This window comes from Plectropomus leopardus, chromosome 8 (assembly GCF_008729295.1).
Source record: "Plectropomus leopardus isolate mb chromosome 8, YSFRI_Pleo_2.0, whole genome shotgun sequence".
In the NCBI taxonomy this organism is placed as follows: domain Eukaryota; kingdom Metazoa; phylum Chordata; class Actinopteri; order Perciformes; family Serranidae; genus Plectropomus; species Plectropomus leopardus.
In genome coordinates this window covers 10,389,391-10,412,811 of record NC_056470.1, presented here as the reverse complement: position 1 = coordinate 10,412,811, position 23,421 = coordinate 10,389,391, and the positions used below count along the sequence as shown (strand labels likewise).

The window sequence follows — 23,421 nt, the reverse complement described above, 5'->3', positions numbered from 1 at the left end:
AAAGTCTGCTGAGCATTTTTATTTTCTGACTTTTTATAAACTAAAGTATTAGATGGATAAAACAAGATTTACAAGATTACACCTCGTGTATAGTTTACCTGTGGTTGACTATTTCCACTGTGCCATATTGTTCTATCCATAGTTTGCCTATGATGACGTTGTGTATGCAGCAGGAAGGGTTACTCCATGTGTACGCCTCGTTGTGCCTGGAGGAGAGGAGAAACCAGGAAGAGAGGATGGATAAAGAAAGTGACAGAGGGGATAAAAGAAAAGATGTAAGAGGAACTGATTTTGGATCAGAAATTTTGTGATATGAATACATACATACATACACATGCGCGCACGCAAGCAAGCACGCACATGCACGCACACGCACACACACACGCCCTCCCCAGCATCTCTTTTGGGACTCACTTGAGCAGCTCTAGTGTGATGGTTCCTCTAGGCTCAGCCTCGATGCTCTTCCCCCAGAACTTGAGTTTGGGGTAGATGGATCCATGGAAGACGAAGTCTCCGACCAGACTTTCTGCGTGGAAGGCACTGACTGGGGGATGATGGGATACCTGCTCCGATACCAGCCGGAAACCTTGATCATCTCTGTGAGAGGCAGTGGAGAGGGACAGAAGTTATATAAACTGTTCAAACTGGGCACTGTGTGTGTGTGTGTGTGTGTGTGTGTGTGTGTACCTGGTGAGTTCATAGGTCTCTCCCAGCAAAGGGTTAAAGGGCTTTCCAGTTCTGTCCCACTGAGATGCAACTGCTGACACGGCAAAAGCAGCTACTGCCTGAAGACAATTACAGATCATCAAAAATATAAACACAATGTTTATTTATTCATGTATTTATTTAAAGTCCATAAAGTGATGAATGCAATAACTGTAGGAGGTGAAAAGCATGTGGCTGACGTGTTTGTGTGTGTGTGTTTTTTGTGTGTGTGTGTCTGACCTGCATGCGTTCTATGGAGTCGGGCATCGAGCAGGCTCTGTTGATGAGGTATGTGTGTTCCATGTATTCTGTGATTCTCTGCAGGAAGCTCAGAGGCTCGTTAAACACGATGGGCATCGTGATCTTGGAGAGTTCCTGTGAAAAGCACAACATGAAGCCTGTATTTTAGATTTGACCTCCACTGACAGAATGTGTTCCAAATCATTTGAATTTCTAAGATGCTTTCCATCCCAGTCACCCCAAATCTAACATATACAAGATAAAATCACAGCTGCAAGCGGCAATCCTGGGGGTCAAGCCCTTTTTTTTGGCCATCAGTAGGAAGTCGCTCAGATCTCTTGCTAAAATCAAAACTGCAAGCAGCAGTGAGCAGATTTTTGGCTTTGAAAAAGTAACCTGAGTTAGTTTCTTGTTTTTCACATTCTGCTGTTATCGTTACAATCATCATTCCAGTTATTGGACCACGTTTCATGTTTCTGGCTCATTCTAGCTTACAGCAGTTTGAGCTGCAGCATAAGACAACAAATAATAACAAAAAACAGCACAAACTCAATAGGGTTCTGCCTCTCTGGGGCTTGAACTCTCACTATTGACTGAACAAATAAGAACAGATAATGTGAAAATATCTACAGATGGATGCTGACACCATTTCTGGGCAGTATATAGTACACTAAAAAAAGTCTTTTCATATGTGTGACAGTTACAAACACTGCCTTGTCTCTGGTGACATGAGCCCTAAAATGACATGTGGCTACTGAAAACCTGTTTTTTTGTAATTTACTTTGTTGTTTTATTTGGAAACAAAGGCTAATATATCAACCACTCAGTGCTAGAAATCACACTAAGCTAACTGGCCTGGTCATCTAAACCTCCCATTAAAGAAGTTTCCATCTGTCCAGGCATTTTGGCATTGGTGTACTGATTCTGTCATTTACTGCATCTTTAGAAAAGCAGCATATGCATCTGGAAATCTGCGGGTCCTTACCATTCCGATGCATTTCTTCAGGATGCTCCAGACACCGAGGCTGTTTCTGCAAAACATGGGCGCGGGTAATGACGTCCTGCGATGGAGAAAAAAAAAAAGACTGTAGGTGCGTTTCTATCCATCTCTCAGTATGCACAATTTCAATTTGTGCATTGAAAATAATCTGATTGGACCACCATTGCAAGCTCTTTTTGTCATAATTTTGCATTTTCTTTTGTGCTACATGTGGATGGAAACTCGTGTGTCGTGCATGTTCTCAATTCATTCCCACACACAGCATTAGCATCATTAAACCAACTGACAACCTAAAGGTTGTTCTCCCCGCAAAAAAAACCCCTTCCTTCAAACACACATTGACAGCAAAAGACACAGCTTCTTCTCTTAGTGTTTATCAGTACCAACAGTATCTGATCTAACAAACAGGTCAGAATAAAAACCAAGGTTGTAGATAAGCTGAGCATGTGGTCTGTCAGGTCTGTTAGCAGTCCTGAAGAAACAGAAATGTTACATGAACTCTGGAAAGAAATGGCAAATGTTAAAATGAGAAAGAAAGAAACAATTCACCCCAAATCTAACATCATACAGTATTCAGTTCCCCCACAGACAACAATAAGCACATATCTCCTATCTTTTTCTCAGAATATTGCACGTCACTTAGGTGATGAAGCCTAGAAATAAAGCTCAGGAGGTTGCTCTCATAAAGCTTCATAGTACAATGAGTTGCTTCTTATTTTTTATTTTTTTATTTATACTTTAAGTCGGGAGCCATTGAGGAAGACCCTTATTTTCAATGGCGCAGAGTGTACATTGCAATTTACACACAATCAACTTATAAAAACAAAAACAAAAGAACAAGCACCAATACATAAATTAATACAAAATACAAAAATAATAAGTCGGGAGCCATTGATAATTAATTATATTATATAATATTATTATTATTATTATTATTATTATTATAGATAAATAAATAAATTTATAAATTCGAGCAAACCAGCACCGCGGGAGGGTGCCGCACCTGGGTACGCAGACCTGACGGAGCCTTTTGTTGATGTTGCTAGGCGACGGCTGCTCCTGATGCAGGTGGTCGACAGGGGCCCGGCTGGGCATCCTTGGTCAGCTGAGAGCCACAGCTGGTCGGAGGTATGGGTGAAGGTGGTGGGTTGAAGCCTGGGCCCACAGGAGGGAATTCCTGCAGACTAAGATGTCCAACCTGTTGGCCGGCAGCAGGTCCTCAGGTAGAAGAGGGGGGGGACAGGCGAGCACCGTATTTGCCCCTGTGAACCACTGACCAGGGCTCCTTTACGGGGAGTCGAGCTCACCGGAGCCTTCACCTTATCCCTGCCGATGAGACGCCGTGATGCAGCTGTGCCCAGACAGAGGGTGGAGGTTGCTGACGTTTTGGGTTTTGCACCCTGAAGAACACACTGGGCCTTAGGTTGTTTTGCGGCAGTCCCAGGAGCTGGAGTTTCGGTGTTGACGGAGCCGGTCCATGGCAGAGTTGTATCATTGTATGTGGACGTGTTCCGGTTTTCATAGCCAGAGGATCTCAGGATTGCAATGTGTTTAGCCTGGGATGAGGCGACAGAGGAAAAATCAAGGAGTATCTTGTCCTTCTCCTTGAGATCTGCCCGCAGACCACAGATGCTTTCCCTCAGCTTTGAAGAGGTAGGAAGGCAACACTTACACACAGCCATCACGTTTGTATTTATAACTCAAAGACTTAGTCACTCAAGTGTACAATACACGACCAAGATGACTTAAATGGCTTCAACCGTGAGCCGAAATATCCCCAGAGGCCCCTTAAACTCCGAGGCAGGCGATCCCTTTGTATCAAACCAGTAAAAGCACACAAAAACGAGAATCTTGTTAAAGTCAGTGTTTTACGAGAGCAGTTTGGAGTGGGGCTGCGAGCTCAGCTCTTTACTCAAAATCTTCACATCCACAAGTCCGATGTTTAAACACTTCCATCCAGATAAAAGACACGCTATAAACAACCAATGACTAAAACATAGCACATGTGAAGTGGTTAAAAACTTTAAAAACTGGATAAAAAAAGTTAACTTGCATAGGGCAGCAGCAGACGCCGACACATACACACATAACACACAAATTCCCGACCCAACAGATTTTGCTGATGAAATTCGAGGAATGTCTTATAATTGTGATGTTTTATAAGAATTTAGATTAAAAAAAAGATAAAACTTTAACAAAGCATCTCAAATTATCTAGTTAGAGATGCACTCACATCTCTCCTCCAACGCAATATCCATATAACGATAAAACAAAGTGGTCACAAAATAGTTGGCACCTGGAAAAATGCAACGGTGATAACTTGGGTCGGTTACAACTAAGGTTTTTACAGTTAATAAACCTAAAGTAAATACTAAAACAAGTAGTGGAAAATGAAAATGAAACTACACCTTAGGGGAAAAATAAACTAACTGCAATGAAATTGTGTACTTACAAAACTTACTGAAATAAAAATATACCTGAAATGTCTTTAGTTTCAGTCTTTGTCAACTCGGTGAGATTTGTCGACGCAACAAACATGAGGAGGCATCTGTCCATGTGTTTACTGAGACTGGGATGTCTACATGACTGTGAGTCAACTGCCCTCATAATACATTGTTTATATTGTAATACCCATTTTTAACTTCTAATATATTTCCCCTAACAAATATTCTCATATTATGATTTAAAAAAGACTAAAAGTAACAACTAAAAACGTAATTCAAATAAATAAAAACTAGAGTGAATCTAGCAAACCCACTCTGAAAACTAACTGAAATAAAAACAAAAATTAAAAATGAAATAGATGGAGAAATACAAAAGATAATAACTCTGGTAGCAACCTGCCATCTGTAGAGTGATCACAAATGATTCTCATGCGATGCAGTTCATTTCATTTTAACTGGGTGTCAACACCCTTTTTTCATCAACCAATCACACCTTTTAAAAGAATGAGTCATGCACAGCAACAGGGTCAACACAACTTTCTCACTAGGGTTAAAGTTTCTATCCTCACAGTTTCTCACAATTACTCTGAGAATTTTTCTAATCACTCCAAAGCCAAGAATCCTTGCTAGATATTTTTAGGCTAAATTAGCCCCTGGTATTAAGCAGGATCTCCCTTCACTCACAGCATCAGCCTGCCTTTTTTTTTCTTTGCATGTGTTGAAGATTATCTGAAATGTACTGGAACAAAGCTGCCTCTTAAATTACTGGTTCAGTTTTTTTTAGCTCACAACTTCCAGTTTTTCTAATTTTTCATATACACATGTCAGCTTCCACATAGAAAATGTTCAAATAAATTTCAGTGAAAACTTTGAAATCCAAAAATCACAGGTCAAGGGTGGCATGGTCACCAATCAACCATCAACCCCACTGAGTAAGAGTTATGTCCTGCCTTTCACTTTCTAATGGTTTCAGTGGGAAGCTTCAAATGGTTTCTGGAAAAGACATAATGTAGCTACAAACATACAAACACACACAGTGCAGATGGAATGTGGTGCAGGAATGAAGCAATACCTGTGTTTCTTGATGCCGTTCTCCTGCGGCACCGATCCGTTGTTCTTCTGACTGCTGCTGTCAAACACAAGTGCATCTTGGAAACTGGCCTCTGACACCCCTTCAAACGACTCGTCCGAGTCCAGGCCTGTGGGAGAGAAATGTGACATTATGTTTTAACATATCAGGTTTGCTGCTCATTCACCAGTGTAACAAAAAGCAACAGGTAAAAGACACAAATGGCCAAATACATAGAGACACATTGGACTCTATGATTTTACTGGCAGCTGATTTTGGATCAAACATTAATATTTTGTTTGCAACTTTAAATGGTCACAGTCAATGCAATACATTTGCGTACTGCTTTGCATCAGCAACTTCTTGCCCATGTTTGACTAGCAAATTTTCTTGATTGCCTGTTACTGTTTACACCAACTATCCCCTTTACTGATAAAGCAGTGCGCCACTTTAGAAATTCAAATAATATGATTTTTTCAAAAACTTCATGGTCAAGATTCCAAAGTGTCAAGATACTATGCCAGGCTCAATGATAAGATTTAAAATGCATAAAAACTGTCATGATGCAGCCATATGGAGGCATGATATGTTTGAATATTTGCAATAGCTGCAACAATATGTCAAAAATAAAATACACTGTATTCCTGACGTTATCGTGCAGTGAAAAAAATATCAGTATTAAGGGCCAAAAAAGAGAAAATGACAGCATGAACAAGAGTCACAACAGTAATAAAAAGTCACACAGACAGTATGGACTAACAGGTTGTCAGACACTGTGGTGTTTAAATATTATCTTAGTTGATGTCAGCCTAATTTTGTACTATTTGTTGTAAACAAAGCTGCATTGTGTGGCCTGACAACAGTAAACCTGCATGTTATTGACTAAGATTTAGCAGAATATGTGCTGATACTGATCTACGTGTGGGCAGTAACCAGAACATAACCATGCCATGTGAGTATTCAGTGCTGCAGGGTGGAGATGTGGTGAACTCAAGGTGGGGCCTTACCAGCAGCTTAAAATAGACCAAAATGTTTGTCATCATTTAGAAAACACACCTACTCAGCTGTCAGACGTATGTCAAAGGTACTAGATGTGTATTCTTACAAAATCAGGCAAGACATTTTCATGCAAAGGCCCCTCACCTTGATATATAATAGGGTCATTTTAAATAATGATGATACAATGAATATCAAATCTAAAGAGCCCTCACTATGTGCAAATGTTAAACTCATATTTGGCCCCAAATCTGGTAGCTTTCGATCATTATATAAATGATTTGACATAATAGTGGTTAAATGAGCCTAAATCACGAAGAAGAATATTGGCATTTCAATAAATCCTAGGACACACCCATTACCTAACACTGGAGAAACAATGTGGAAAAAAACAAGACAATAAGGCCAAACTAGAAACCACCTGGTGCCGATCACAGCTAACCCTGTGCACATGGACTCATGAATAATACATCTTCCCTGCCCTGCATCTGTCTCACATTAGTAAGACGATCATAATAATGACACAAAGATAGCTGAACACACACACACGCACTTGAATATTTATTTATATCTGCATGGAAACGACAGCCTGCCTAAGACAAAAAAATAGCAGCATAACAATGACCGTGTGTCACTTTGCAAGCCTAGCAATATGACACAACAAGGACACAACTGGCAGTAAAAGGACAAAAACAATGATGCTAATAACTACTGACATACAGCAACACCCTGGTTTGCCCTGCCCTTCAACCCAACATGATCACTGTAACTATCTACCACAGTAAACTGCTTAATGCCACCAAAATCCATGTAGTCAATGTGCTCTCATTTCTTATAATCCTATCCCAGGATTCATCACTGCTCACACCACTTTACAACTTTTACAGACATCAAAAGTCAACATTTCAGAGAGTGACTGAAGCACATCCAGCTTCAGGATGTGTTAGCAAGTTCCAAAACCAAGAGAAGAATAAAACGCTCTCCAAAAAACACATCTGTTCAAAGTTCCTCTCTCCACCGTCTAGCGAGTCAGACCCCTGGAATGCTCGTCCTGTTACACCACGTAAACTGCCATGGTGACAATGGAGAGACACAAAACTCATGAACAACATCCACGTGAATGAAAGCAAATGTATTCTGTAATTAGTTATTGCATGGATATCAGACCCTTCCTCTCAACTGTAAAATTGGCATGCATAAAACCCACTGACTCCTTGGGCAGTATTCACAAACATTGTGAGATTATTCTCAGAGAGATCCTAAATTAGCCCAAACACTTCTATCGAGGTCTCATGGCTTGGGAATGATTTAGTTCAATTCTCAGAAAAACTCTGAGCAAGGAAGGGACAGAAACTTAGTGAGGAAGTGTGGCTGGGTATGACACATTAACAGATGTGATTGGTTGTCCCTTTGTGAGCCTGGAAGGTGTGGACACCCAGGAGAAATGAAATGAGCTGCGTCACAATATGAAACTGGAAGTGTTGATATTTTGATGGGAGGTAGAGACCAACCCAAGGCATCACTGTTGCATTTTTCAAGTTGCCAAATATCTTACAATTGTGATCACTTTATATTGATGTCATACTGATATTATGCTGGGTGGGAGATGTGAGTGCATATCTATGAGATCGACCCCAAACATTATCCCTGCAGTACCAATCACATTTCAGTAAGTCACTGTCATTCAGCATTTGGAGAATATTTCCCCCACCTCTTTGTCTTTCAGCCATTTTCTTCTCTGTTTAAGAAATTCTCAAGCCTCTCAAAAGTCCTCGTCCCTACTATTTAACTTTAGGAACTCTCTTGAGGGCTAAGATGCTTTGTAAATAACTTTTATTTTTACCAGGGCCCAGTCTTTACTTTGAGTGGAAAGTCTTAGAAAATGTCATAATGTCATTTTTTTCTCAGAAAATATTCATTATGAGCAACTGAAGCTTTGTGAACACTGCAACCCCTTGCCAATCTTTTTGCAGTAGCAGAAACCTGAAACCTGAAACCAGTTGATCCTAAATACAAGTTACTTTTCTTTTAACTGCCTTACTCAAGATGTGATACCAGGAAAAATTTCCTCAAGACAGATATCAGATAGACTTTAAGTGCTGATGTTGGGCAGTGTCCCCCCTCGACCCCTTCTCTGCGTCTACTGGATAAATAAAAAAAAAAAACAGAAAATGTACCCTTTCAATTAGTACTTCTTCTAAAAAAAAAAAAACACTCAAGCTTAACTAATGGCTATTCCCTCTGCCTATTTCTTTATTTTTTTGAAAATGCAGTACAAAAAGACAAAGACCTGAACACAACCATACAGTCTCCAAGAATCCAGGGTGTTGTTGACATGACTGATCATGACCACAAGACAGCAGACCTCTGAATTATTGAGCTAATCATCAGACTAAGGCAGGTTAGGTTCCATTGGAGTGTATTGTGCTTCTATAATAGAGACAAAATCAGACTGTCTAATTAGGACTGACAGCCTCAAGTGTTGCAACAAAAACTGTGTCACAGTCCCTGATGCATACATAATATATCTGGTTTGTGGCATTACGAAAATTTTTTAAGACTTCTGCTTATGGACAACAGGCATCAAATTACCATCAAGAATTGTGTCAAAGTCCAGAAATTTCAGGCATATCTTTGGCTTTTGGTCTCACAACATTAGTGCTTTGTCCCTCTGAGGAAGAACACAGGAAAATCTGCACAAACTAAACTGTTTTCTTTGAGAAAGACCTTTATACCATCTGAGAAATATCTCCATCAGATAGAAGCAAAGTTAAAAAAAAATTGAAAAGATCAGAAGTAACAGACACACACTCCCACCTGTGACGGCGTCGTAGAACTCATCCTCATTGTTCATCTTCTACAGTCAAAGCCGACCAGTCGTTCAGGACAGATGTTCGACTTCTAGCACATGTTCCTTTTGATGGCGACCCCTCAGAGGTCCTCTGGAGGGAGACCTGTCGATCAGCGTTCCTCTGGGGTGTCACCACAGCACACTGTTCGCTTTAATATCCAAGGAATGTCCCAGAAAAACAACACCAGCAGTCAATCAGAGCAAATCTGCAGTTTGATTCACAGACAGAACTTGGACAGCCGGTGTTACTTCTGAGTTCAGGTTGTGTTTCTTTGGCTTTGTTGAGTGATGAAAATTAGTTACCTAAAGAGACAAAACAAACAAGTCTTGAGTCATTTTGTTCCATTAAAGTTGTGTTACCAAGAGCCACAGTCAGGACCGACTCGTCCTGGACTGACTGATAGTTTCTGACAGGAATACATATGTTTGGGAAAAAATATACAATGGGAAAACATACTATTATTAATGAATCCCCATTTGAGCGATAATACTGTATATTAGAGTTAAACTACTAAGTTGTATACAGCTGGGACTTGATTTTGTTAGACCGAGATGTTGTTGATTTTTCTGTAAGTTTCAGATGACACAAAAGGCTCATTCCCAGCTATCTAGGCCACCAGCTGAGAATCTGCTTAGGCTGGCGGAGTGACAGTCTTGTCCATCATGGCCCACTGAGTGCAAACAGAGAGTTTTCTACACCAGTAGTTACATAATCGGGGTACCAGTGTCATAGGCATTCTGGGTCTTTGTAACCTTCTGTTTGGTACACTGGCCCGTCATCATTGTAAACTCAAGACCCCAGACAACAACTTAAAATGTCAATATAGCAACAAATGGTTCTTTGCAAGACCAAACAGCATAATGTTGTTTGGAACATTGTTTTGTTTTTGTCTTCACTGTCTGCCTTTGACATTTGTTTTCAGGAATCCTTGTTATATACCATACTCAGTCTTTACATTTAAACAAATAACTTAAAAGCAGGACATTAATTATGTATGAAACAGTTTATTGACTGCTTGTGTGATTTGCTCAAAGTTACAAAAATTAATCTGGATCAAAGGCTTTTCTTTTTAATTGACCAGAAATTGGTAACTGAGCAAGTGATGTACATTTACCGTCTTAGCGTTTGGCTAATTTAGCTTTAAGAACATGACATTTAGCCTTTAACTGAACTGGCTTTAACTACGTAAGTCGTAGTGTTAGATGACACCTTCTCACTTTCCAATCAACTTGAAAGTCAATGGGTAAAGGTGACAGGATGATAGAGAGGATAAACTTTATTGTCCCAATGGGAAATTTGCCTTGGACAGTGTCTGCAGTGTAAAATCTTTGCAAAAAACAAATGCATTCAATAAGGTTAAGTAAAAACATGTGCTGCCATATTTGTGGCACATGGCTATAATTAGTAAACCATACATCAGTTTAATGTCTCAACTCGTTATACAGGATGAAGTGACTTGAACAGGTTAATGAATATCCTATTAAATAGTGAGTCACCCTTAAAAAACTCAAATAGCTTTTGGAAGGAAATTCAAATGCTTCACTGTGATGGCAGCAGGTATCATCGTTCTGTTGTATAAAAGGTAATATTTGATTTCTATCACTTACTCATTGTTTGGTATCACTGCCCACTTCACCATATTCTCAACAGTGACACAGAATACACAGTGACACATCATTTTTCCATTTGTTCACTCACCACTGTAACCTCCACATTAGTAACAGTGCAAGGGAACCAAATTGGCATAAAATATTTTCATTACAATGACACGGCCTACATGACAAATACAACAAATGTTGACTTGTTTGACTCATCATTAGTAGAAGCTCAGTATAAGACTACATAATCAGACAGCAGGGCTCTCCGTGTAAAGACACAGTAAAGCTAGGTACAGTTCTTCATCTTAAGGTATACATGGCTCTGAACATCAATACTAAAGCTGGACACTGAATACTTCTTGGGACCAAAATGTACCATTGAGTAGAGATGAAATGGGTGTGAATGAACAGTCTGAGGAAGCCTGTGATGTCTCTGAGTGTGTGACTTACAAAATAATATACAAATAACCTATTCCCTGTATAAAATTCTTTACTTAAAATGACACATTTACCTTCCCCTAACAAAAGTGACCCAAAACTCTGCTATCGCATTAGCCCCAACACAAAAAAATGTTAGAACCCAGCAATAATCACGACATAGCTTAAGTGCAAAAACCTAATTTGGCAGAAAGTATAAATCTATGCAGTCTTCATTGACCACTGTTAGAAAAAATAATAATAATACATGAAATAGGTATAAATAAATACATTAGTCAAGTGTTTGTCCTGACCATTCCAGTATAAAACCGTAATGCCTATATAACAAAACCTGTAATATGGTGTTTGTTATTGCTTACTGAGCAAGTTTCATCAGCCTCCCTTCTCATCACAGCTCATGATGAGCCTCCATGTTGACATTTTAAGGCTTTATATGCTTACATACTTTGCATGCATACTTTGCATGCTTTTCAGCCCTCGAAAGATAAAGACAGATGTCAAAGGGGAGCTGGAGGATGAAACAAAGGAAAAGTTTAAAGTCTGAAAAAAATGTTACTGAGTATTGTTCAGTTCGTATTCCCATCTTTTCTACAGTTTTCCTGTTTGGCTTCAGTGTTTCAAAAACCAATCATTACCCTTTGCCCTGTGTGTTTACAATGGCAGCTAGGGGATGTAATAAATTAGCTTTCAGGCTTTTAGTTGTTTCTAAATGTGGTCTTGGACATTACACACAGCCATGTAGCCATGTAAAAACAATAAATGGAACAACTTTCTAAGTTAGACAAAATCGTTGAATGTTATCTGCACTTACTCTTCCTGTAGAGGAGTAAGGCTTTATTCTTACATGGAAATATTGAATAATAATCTACTATTTCTAAGTTTGTCTGCATGACAAAATATATACATACTTGCAGTAAAAATAATATCCCCAAAAAGGTAAATACAGGTATTTATTTCTGTAGGAGAAATGTTGAATTTGGGGGAACAGCGCTCTCTTTCCCTTCCTCTCTTTGCCTTTTTAAACACAATGGAAGGGTTTTACCTCTGCCAGTGACAGCTGACGCCTTCAGCACACAAATGAACTTGGGCCTTGAGTCCATGATCGATAAGGTGGCTAGAATGGATGACAAGCAGGTATTCATGGTTCTAACAGCTAATTTGAAGTCAAACAACTCCAACTATAGTCCAGCAGCTAGTGACATGCATTAGAAACTAAATTAAATAATGGGTGACAAAGCTATATTTCTTACTTGTTTCAAAAACAATCAAATGGAATAAAGAGAATTCAAATAGGAGTCGACTGCTCATCAGCATACGTATGATGTCAGCCACAAGATCTACACAACAAAGCCTGTTATTTCGCGTGGCCTCATAATCCCATTAACAAATGCACTCCCAAAAAGTAAATATGACAATTTAACTTTTAAAGTGTTCAACATGTGTCTCCTTTGTCTGAGGACACAGTAACAGCTACTGTCTGCTCCTGAAGTCGCCAGCTTGTGTACCAAAACATGACCAAGCCTACAACTGTGATAACCCTTATCATGCATATTTCATCAGTACTCAATGTTCTACCCATGTTCTGCAAACATCACAAGAATCTACATAAAACCAGGTACTTATCCAACAATTATTCACTTACACCCATTGTAAATTAACCGGAAACAATTGCTCCATTTTGCAAGTCAGGTTGACTGTTCAAAATGAAATTTATTAATACCCTGAATTATTCATCTTGCAAGGATTTCTCCAACATTTTTTTGGTATGGCGGCCTGCCTTGATTGTACCACACAATTCATCAATTCAACAAGTCGGAATCTCTCTAAATATCTTGAGTATAATGTAATGGGGCGGCTGTGGCTCAGGAGATACAGCAGATTGTTGTCTAATATAAGGTTGGCAGTTTGATCCCCTGCTCCTCCGGTCAACATGTCAAAGTACTCTTGGGCAAGATAATGAACTTTAAATTGTTCCAGATGGCTTTTCTATCCGCATGTGAATGTGTATGAATGGCTTAAAACTGAATGGCTGAAATCTGAGTAGCAGGATGAATGGGATTCGTAGTGTAAAAGCGCTTTGAGTCGTCAAACAACTAGAAAAGGGCTATGTAAGTGCAGGTCCATTCACGATTTACCATTTACTGCGTCCAGTTATGAGCAAAAACCACTCCTGAGAGTCAACACACAATTATAACCTTGTATTAAGCAACAGGAAGCATCAGGTTGCAGATAATGTCCTTGGTGCTTGCCATCCACACAATACTGAGTCAGTCTCATGTTTGAAATTGTTCTTACTGTACAACCCTTCAGAAGCAGAAGCTAAACAGATCATAAGAAAATTCCTTCTTTTTATGTAGCGACGCTTGAGGAAAAGTATGACAATCAGTGGTTGAACTACAACCCTCAAGGCTATACATGGCCTTTCTAAGATGTTAAACAGATTCTACTCCTGTAAGTGTTTCTGAAGCACGGTTGAGGAAGCACACTGGACATATAGACCTCAATAATTAGGTTTGCTTGTTTGAAAAGAAACAGGCACTGAAAATCAGAGAATGACTCCTGGCAAAGATCTTGATATGAATTACTTTTCTTTTTGTAAGACAAATGTTTCTTTGAATTTCATACATGCATCAACAATCCCAAATGAAAGTGAAATTAATATATACTGGTATCTCTGAAAAGCAATTGTTATACTATTTTTTGGTACACACAGAAACCTCACCTCTCTATCCTATAACAGCACAAATAAATTAAGTATATATACACTCACACACACACAAAGAAAGAGAGACAGAGCTCTCTGATTGGCCGCCATAGGCTCTCAGATCATGTTGCTCACTCTGTTCAAGACTCCCGTGAGCTGTTACGTAACCATGACAGACATGGCACCATACACACACCACAAACACACTCCTCCATACTTGGACAAGTGACATCAATTTAGGACTCCCTTATAGATTAACTTTAGTAACAGAGAAGGTCAATACAGCCTCATGTTTGTGACACTATGTTGACAGTTTTGTGTTAAATGAAGTACCAGTACATGTAGGAAAAACCTGACCATAACCCAACTATGTTAACAGAGTTATTTAATTTCTAGATTATATTTTCCAACAGATATACCAAATGCAAATAAACCAGTTCATTTTCATCTAACAACAGAAAAAAAGATATAGATAATTGTGCTCACTTTCATTTGTTTACATCAGACTTGAAACTCCACTGGGCCTTAAAATGATCACATACTCTATAGATTAGCTCACTACAATTATAGAAAAAAAAAAAAGAAAAAACCAGACACGCTGGAGAGACAAAGAATGGAAAGACCCTTAAGAGTTAAACTTCCGTATCTAAGGAGATGAGAAAAGTTCCCCATCGAATTTAACAGATTCAACTGATTGAATGAATTGGAATTGACTGACCATTTATTTATAGAGACAAAATTAACAATACTGGTGACTAGTAACTAGGGTTGGGTGATATGACAGTCCAACAGTAGAGATTCGGCAGTACTTTTTCTACCACAGGACTTACTCGGGGCAGACTACATAGCGTATCGGGGATGGATTCACATGCAATCTCAGGATTTTCACATGATTTCACGAATCCAACTGCCTCACAAGAAAACATGATTCAGGCAGAGTTGTAAGTGCGAAACCTGAAACGCTTAACATGATTGTTCCCAGGAACCTTAAAGCTTTAATTTTGAAAGAGTTCTAGTTTTACTTTTTGAGTCTTCTGTTTTTAACTCATGTGAAGCAGTTGTTGTTTTGTTTGAAGTACGGTATGTTGTTTTCTTAATTGAATTTACATAACAATTACTGTGTCATGATATATACTGTTACCTTGTTATAAAATTAAATAGATCGTGATACAAATTTAGCTATACCAGCCAACCCGACAAGTGACCACTTGTCAAAGTAATTAACTTTACTACTGTTGGTCCAAATCAGATAAAGGTATCAGCATGTTGCATTTTAAATTATTAAAACCTTCAATGTAGCAAATTCTACTAACCCCATGGACCTCACCTTTTCATTTTGTCCTCTCACAACAAACAGGTAATATCAAAGCATGTTACTATAGTAACCCCACTGTCAAACTTTCTCCTGGCAAATAAGCTCCCCGCAAATCGAAACCTTAAAGACAAACCTACCGATGTGACTGTTCCATTCATGAGTCCAGTGTACAGATAACAGCCTAGCAACGTTTGTCTCTGCTGTCCTCTGAGGGCCGACAAAAACATCCAAAGCCGCGGGGACAACAAGAGAGACGACCAGACACAGACAGAGAGAGAGACGATGAGGAGAAAGAAATTAAGAGACGAGAGCTGTTGCTATGTGCAACAAAGTCCAGTGCTGAGCAATGATAAAGCGCACACACACACACACACACACACACACACACACACACACACACACACACACACACCATTTTTTCGTCTACACCCACCTCACTCAATAGGTGACACACCTCTGCAGACCGTGTAACACATACTGCAGGTTAATTTTGCACACACACACTCTAAAGGACACTGAGACAAGAAACTCGACCATATCAAGCTTTAATATAACCAACAACAGAATGAACAATGTTTGAGTAAATTGTGAGAACATGATATATTAGAGAGAGAAACAATTTAATTCAAGTTGCCTGAAAGAAATGTAGGATTGGTGGAGTTCAGTAACCAGCTGGTGTCTCATCTGAACAGAATCCTGTCTGTCCAGACCAGTGGCTTCTCAGAATGGACAATTGATCCTTTTCTACTGCAGAAGTTTTTGCAGGAGCCCCTTAATCTTTTTACATAGTGATTTTATTTCTGCATTTCAACTGCAGTTTCTGCACTTGGAGCAGAAGTAAAACACAGAGTCCCGGTTTTTATCTTAACAACCCAGACAAAGATCTTGACACTGTGGGGGAAAATTCTTAAAAGGCAGGGGAACTAAATAATCGGTTCATAGCGTAGCACAGCTATATATAAAGTAAATTTTAATGCTCCTCATTCTTCATCAGCTGCTCCTTTAAAAATCATTTATTGTATATCCTCTGTAGGACACATCAGTGCTGCCTGAGGCAAGTGAAACAGAAGAATGGATCACAAGATCATTACCAACGGAGAGTCAATAGCCCACAAACGACTTTTTATTAGAGTACGACCACAGTATGAAATCAAATTCACTCAACCTCAATCACAAGACTAACCTTATCGACTGACTAGAGCAATTTGTAAGTGCTAACGTCAACAACATCTATCCTGGTCTGCAGAGGAAGGACTTGCACTGCTGGCCACATTAATGGCTGTTCAGCAGAATGGAAATAAAACTCGAAGGTACAGCAGCAATATACTGTACCTTATCATCTTAAAGCACACACTGGTGCAGCTAAAAAACTAGAAATGAGGAAGTATGATTAAACTGCAAAAAATATGACAGAAGAAGAAAGCAGTAACTGCAACTGGACTCCTAAACAGAGGCTGAAAAAAAGCACTAATGTTAATTGTAAACCAAATCTCATCTTGTCTCTTCCCATTCTATCTTTCCCCCCCTTTGCATCTTTTCTTTCTTTTTGAACTGAATCAAAACAACATGCAAAGGAACAAAGGGATGAGACTGGAACAGAACGAATAAAGGCAACAAAAACATTTTTACCATTACCCAAAAAATATCCACCAACAACAGTGAGAGGGAGTCTGGTGCAACATTTAGATTGCATCAGGCATTCAGCCTTAGATGATGAGCTCCGGAAGTAAATCACAACAGGAATAAACACTTTCTAACCCTCCCACACACATTGATATTAACAGTTCAGCAATTTGGGTTGCATCATACGCAAAACAACTTAAAAGTCAAAGACATTCAATGATATTTAATGTAAATAACAAGGATTTAAGCACATACGGCCTGGAACATGACGAAACCTTTTTAATTATTGCATAATGAAAAAAGGATGGGTGAAGAAACATTGGCCAGGAAGAAAAAAAAAAAACAATGCCCACACAGCTACACAAACACAGCTGCATGAGTCAGACTAACAGCACTGAAATGATAAGTAAATAACTTCCACAGTGAATATATGAAACCCTAATATTGAAGTTATGTGAATCAAGTCCATCATCAACAAATGAAAACAATAGCTCAAGACCAAGGCATGGTAATATTGGTATTATTGGCATGTCATCAGTACTGGCAGATATTGGCTTTAAAATGAAATATCGGAATCCGACCATCACTATAAGAGTATACATAATATGATGTTAATTCCATTACAGTAGATACTTAATCATTTAGGTGGGGAAAATAAGTGGATAAATCGATATTGGTATCTGTTATTGGCCAAATGACTTGTTACATATCGGCATATTGGCAAAAATTCCAGTATTGTGCATCCCTTCAAGACATGGTCTTCCATGTTAAGACTAAAACTAATTATTTTGACAATGGATATGTCCAACTACTTTTGATTTACTTGAAAACCAGACTTAATTCCTATGCAGAGGAGAATCCTGATGTGTTCAACGTGTGCTAGAACTCAGTGTAAACCCTCAGGGAAAAAAGCACTGTCTCATTCTGAGCAGGATGCTGAGCACACAGTCTCTCTCACACACACACGCACAAATCGGCATTTAGAGAGCGTGAGTCAGCACGTTCCAGCAATACCTGCTAAGAAGTAAAACCTGCTAGGATGAGTCTTACATTCACATCACAGAGGTATATGGATAGAAAACAGGCTCAGCATATTCTAAAAACGTCTGTCATGCGTCCACCCTAAAATGCAAATGGCACTCCTGACTGAGTACCTATAAAACGACTGTGCTGACGTGTGACTGGTTATGATGGATTTTTGCTTTTGTGTTGAGGTTTCCAGGTGGCCCTGCCGAAAGTGTGTAGGGATAAATCTATAATTATTTTTTTCAATTTAACTTGTTGATTGTTTTAAAAGCTCTGAACAAATGCGTTTCACATTATTTCTAAATCTATGGGGTATCATAAGAACAAATTGTGTTTACATTCTCTACCATCAGTTTGTGCAGTGAGAAAACTTAACCAGATCACAAAAAACGTTGTCTTCATGTGCTGTGGTTAGAGAGCATTACCGAGCGAGAAGTGTTTGTTGATGCTGTCTTCACCATCAGTAAACAAGGACAGGAAAGAAGGAAACGAAAAGCAAATCAAGCTGCCCAGTTACCTTTCTGAACTGTACATGGTCCCCCCATGGCTCTGACATACAGTGATAAATCTAATAAAGTCAAAAGTAACATATTTCAAACACTATCTGGAAATTAATAACAGATGATTATCTATATATCACTTATTATCACCCATATTGGCCAATAATAACAGCGCTCTGATATACTGGTGTGTCTGTAGCAGGCGTCTTCTCAGTTTGTCCCCATTGACCAGCATGCACTCCCTATGACCGTGAGCCAAACAAAGCAGAGCAAAACAATACAACGGCTGTGTATCAGACAGGATCCTGATTGGCTACCCGTTACCCTGCTCTATCATAAATTATACATCCAGTATTGTTTCTCTGTTGCCTGGATGGTTGCCTGGACTAGCTCAAACTCTGCCTCATCCCCAGGTGACAAGAGATATAGCCATGCACAAAAACAAAATGAAGCCCAGTTGTAATAAAGACTAATTGTTAGCTCTTCATATTATAAATATGATTTAAAATGTAATACGATAGGCATTAATGGGAAATTCTAACATCTAATTCTTCCTGAGAGACCACAAAATATATTCCAAATCCAAAAACTACAACTTGGGTGCCAAAGTATTAAGATTTCTACTGGTTTTACATCTGCTTTAACGTGCATTGGTCGTGGGATCACTGCAATATTCCTCTCAGCTGTGTTGAAACTTGGCTTTTAGGACATGCCTTGCAAAATCTCTTTCCTGTTCCCTTAAATTCAACCACAGAACTCAAAAATACATATTGCATAATTGAAACATCTCTTAAGGTGATTGCAGAAATAACAGCTAACCACTAAATTAACAAACAGAAATCTATCCTGCCTCACTCTGCTGTTCCGCAAGGTGGATGGCCCATTGGTACAATTCGATGCTCCCCTTTCAAATGGGAACCATCGCCATAGCAACTAACTAAGGAGGTAATTAAGGCACCTTGGGAGGAAGATGCATAACAAAATGACAACAGCAGTAATTCCACAGAGAATGACCCGGTGTCTTGTGAAATGTAGCAATAAAATCAGCAGGTGTCTGCCGTCAAGATCATTTGGTAATTTTTAATAGGGCTGGGCGATATAGAGCAAATCAAATATCACGATATTTTTTACCAAATACCTCAACATCTATATTGCGACAATGTTGTAGGGTTGGTTGTTGGTGCTTTCACAAAGTATTTACACAATGTGACATTGTGATATAAATATACTAATGTGGAAATAATGACAAGTAGGTAAAGGTAAATAATACAACAGCAGAACAGTCTGGTAAGTTCAGAAAATTACATCACTTTACTGTAATGCAGCCTTTAAAAACAGGAAAAGACGACATAAGATTATATCTAGTCTTAAAAACATAAAAAACATAAAACATAGTCTTTTATCAGACACTATAATATACACTTGCCATATATACCTTATCAAGTATACATCAAGAATACAACATCTCACACATTTTTAGTGAAATTTCATATTCTATCTAGTTTCTACAAAGTGTTTCAATTAAAAGATACATAATTTAACCTGTTAAACAAATTACAAAAATATGCATACAGTAGTTACCAAAACATTATTAGTCTTACCTAAATCTTAGCCCACAAAGTTGTCATCAGTTATGTTTCAGTCAGTGTGAAAAAGTTATTGCTGTTTAACTTTAGTCAAGTGCAGCGCTTAATATAAGCATTCAACATATCAGTCTGGCAACAATTGTTACTGATTTATCAACAAAAATAAATAATCAGTGTCCTGTTTTAACAGGATGAAGTGTCTCACTAGCTCAGTATCAGTTCCTTAAGCCAGTACCAAAAACGTGTCTGCGTCTTTGTCTGTTACTGTTATGCAAGGTTCCCAAGTGGTATAGTCAAAATATTTTCAGTATATTAAACAACAAGATATCAGTGCAGTATGCATCAGCACACACACTCTGTCTTTTTGTGTAAGCACCTCTTCTCAAAACCATCACAAGCCAGTTGGTGCAGGAATAAAATCTGTTGCTGAAAGATGTGTCTACCAAGGAGAGCAGATAAACAGCCTGCTGTGTCAGTGCAAACCTCGGTGTCATTGACCTAGAGAACACCAGCATTAGAAGACAAAGCTTTATTTAGTCTCTCCTGTGAGTCCCATCTAGATGGTGATGAGACAGTGGGAAGCCAAACAGGCAGGGGGACATTCCCACTGTTTGCTGAGCCAGTTAAACGCGATAGGAGGCGACTTTTGCCTACGCCTTGCTCGTGATAGATGCTGCTGGTGACCCTTCACAAATATTTCTTACACAAGGGAATATGACAGGTTTACCTCAGTAGGCTACTCTCCTTATCTACATAGCCCTTTCTTCTTTGGCTATAAGCGTCTCCATCACATTTCACCGTGGGCAGATTTGAACTGTCAGTCGCACTGCTGTCATATAACTTTGTAATTACAGCGTCCTAATGCATTAGAAAGCGCCTAATGGATAACGGTAGTTAAAATAAATATATCACTCAATTGTAAAGCTGCGTTTGGTTAATAAATGCTGTGTTTTGTGGAACCATCGCCATAGCAACTAACTAAGGAGGTAATTAAGGCACCTTGGGAGGAAGATGCATAACAAAATGACAACAGCAGTAATTCCACAGAGAATGACCCGGTGTCTTGTGAAATGTAGCAATAAAATCAGCAGGTGTCTGCCATCAAGATCATTTTTAAATAGGGCTGGGCGATATAGAGCAAATCAAATATCACGATATTTTTTACCAAATACCTCAACATCTATATTGCGACAATGTTGTAGGGTTGGTTGTTGGTGCTTTCACAAAGTATTTACACAATGTGACATTGTGATATAAATATACTAATGTGGAAATAATGATAAGTAGGTAAAGGTAAATAATACAACAGCAGAACAGTCTGGTAAGTTCAGAAAATTACATCACTTTACTGTAATGCAGCCTTTAAAAACAGGAAAAGACGACATAAGATTATATCTAGTCTTAAAAAAAATAAAAAACATAGTCTTTTATCAGACACTATAATATACACTTGCCATATATACCTTATCAAGTATACATCAAGAATACAACATCTCACACATTTTTAGTGAAATTTCATATTCTATCTAGTTTCTACAAAGTGTTTCAATTAAAAGATACATAATTTAACCTGTTAAACAAATTACAAAAATATGCATACAGTAGTTACCAAAACATTATTAGTCTTACCTAAATCTTAGCCCACAAAGTTGTCATCAGTTATGTTTCAGTCAGTGTGAAAAAGTTATTGCTGTTTAACTTTAGTCAAGTGCAGCGCTTAATATAAGCATTCAACATATCAGTCTGGCAACAATTGTTACTGATTTATCAACAAAAATAAATAATCAGTGTCCTGTTTTAACAGGATGAAGTGTCTCACTAGCTCAGTATCAGTTCCTTAAGCCACTACCAAAAACGTGTTGCGTCTTTGTCTGTTACTGTTATGCAAGGTTCCCAAGTGGTATAGTCAAAATATTTTCAGTATATTAAACAACAAGATATCAGTGCAGTATGTATCAGCACACACACTCGGTCTTTTTGTGTAAGCACCTTTTCTCAAAACCATCACAAGCCAGTTGGTGCAGGAATAAAATCTGTTGCTGAAAGATGTGTCTACCAAGGAGAGCAGATAAACAGCCTGCTGTGTCAGTGCAAACCTCGGTGTCATTGACCTAGAGAACACCAGCATTAGAAGACAAAGCTTTATTTAGTCTCTCCTGTGAGTCCCATCTAGATGGTGATGAGACAGTGGGAAGCCAAACAGGCAGGGGGACATTCCCACTGTTTGCTGAGCCAGTTAAACGCGATAGGAGGCGACTTTTGCCTACGCCTTGCTCGTGATAGATGCTGCTGGTGACCCTTCACAAATATTTCTTACACAAGGGAATATGACAGGTTTACCTCAGTAGGCTACTCTCCTTATCTACATAGCCCTTTCTTCTTTGGCTATAAGCGTCTCCATCACATTTCACCGTGGGCAGATTTGAACTGTCAGTCGCACTGCTGTCATATAACTTTGTAATTACAGCGTCCTAATGCATTAGAAAGCGCCTAATGGATAACGGTAGTTAAAATAAATATATCACTCAATTGTAAAGCTGCGTTTGGTTAATAAATGCTGTGTTTTGTTGATAAAATCTTCATTTACAACTTAGCAATGTCCAACTCGCCACTGAAGTGCCGAGGAGAACCCATCCCAACTGCTATGCTGCCGTGAACTGTTTGCTTGCTAACATTAGCACAATTGATCTAGAGTCACAAATCTAAACTTGATTAACCCTGGCTAACAATTATAAAAGAGAAAACGGCAACTAAATAAGCATATGGGGTACTGCTTGTTCTTGACAACTAACACCAAGCTGACAGCTTCAACTCTGACAGGACGTCAGGGAGCTTTTTGACAGCTAGCATTAACGTTAGCGGGTGGGCTAATAAAAAAAAGGTGGCTAACTAGCATAGTTAGCAACCTTCCTTGTACATAAAATGCAAAGCTAGATTGTCGGCAGTGAAAATACAACACGAGAGCATAGACAGAGCACTAAAATGTCTTTCGTCTTACCTCGGCGGGATGTGCAGAGAGAATGTTTTGACAAGTCCAGAGATATGAGCAGGAATTTAGTGTACAGCCTTGGATTGACACAGAAGCGGAAGTCGCTGGCAGTGGGGGCGTGGTCACACAAATGACAGACACGGTCTGCAGCCAATGAGGTGTAAGGAATGGAACGCTTGTCTAATAATAATAAATGTTGAATGGTTGTAGAAAACTGAAAGGATAATGTTAGCCATATGCATATGAAAAAACATGTTGTTTCATTTTCATTTTTGTTTCTTGTTTTTTATCATGTTGATATTTCATATCCAAGCCATACTTTGATCAGTTTCACTA

At 38.8% G+C, this 23,421-nt stretch overlaps 1 protein-coding gene across 3 annotated transcripts in view; it reads right to left on the bottom strand.

The window, feature by feature from the left end:
* The window catches only part of LOC121946821 (oxysterol-binding protein-related protein 2-like), a 30,519-nt gene extending 7,345 nt beyond the window's left edge, over positions 1-23,174 (bottom strand). The window contains exons 1-8 of one of the 3 annotated variants that reach the window (XM_042491588.1): positions 23,095-23,174; positions 9,272-9,608; positions 5,462-5,588; positions 1,931-2,006; positions 946-1,080; positions 688-785; positions 415-597; positions 99-206 (exon numbers count right to left, since the gene is read on the bottom strand). In XM_042491588.1, coding sequence (XP_042347522.1) covers positions 99-206; positions 415-597; positions 688-785; positions 946-1,080; positions 1,931-2,006; positions 5,462-5,588; positions 9,272-9,308 — 764 coding nt within the window. In that variant the 5' untranslated portion in view covers positions 9,309-9,608; positions 23,095-23,174. Of the gene's footprint in view, positions 1-98; positions 207-414; positions 598-687; positions 786-945; positions 1,081-1,930; positions 2,007-2,948; positions 3,502-5,461; positions 5,589-9,271; positions 9,609-15,498; positions 15,636-23,094 lie in introns of those variants that run through there. The other 2 variants (XM_042491587.1, XM_042491589.1) reach the window with 2 other exon arrangements.
* Positions 23,175-23,421: the final 247 nt, after the last annotated feature.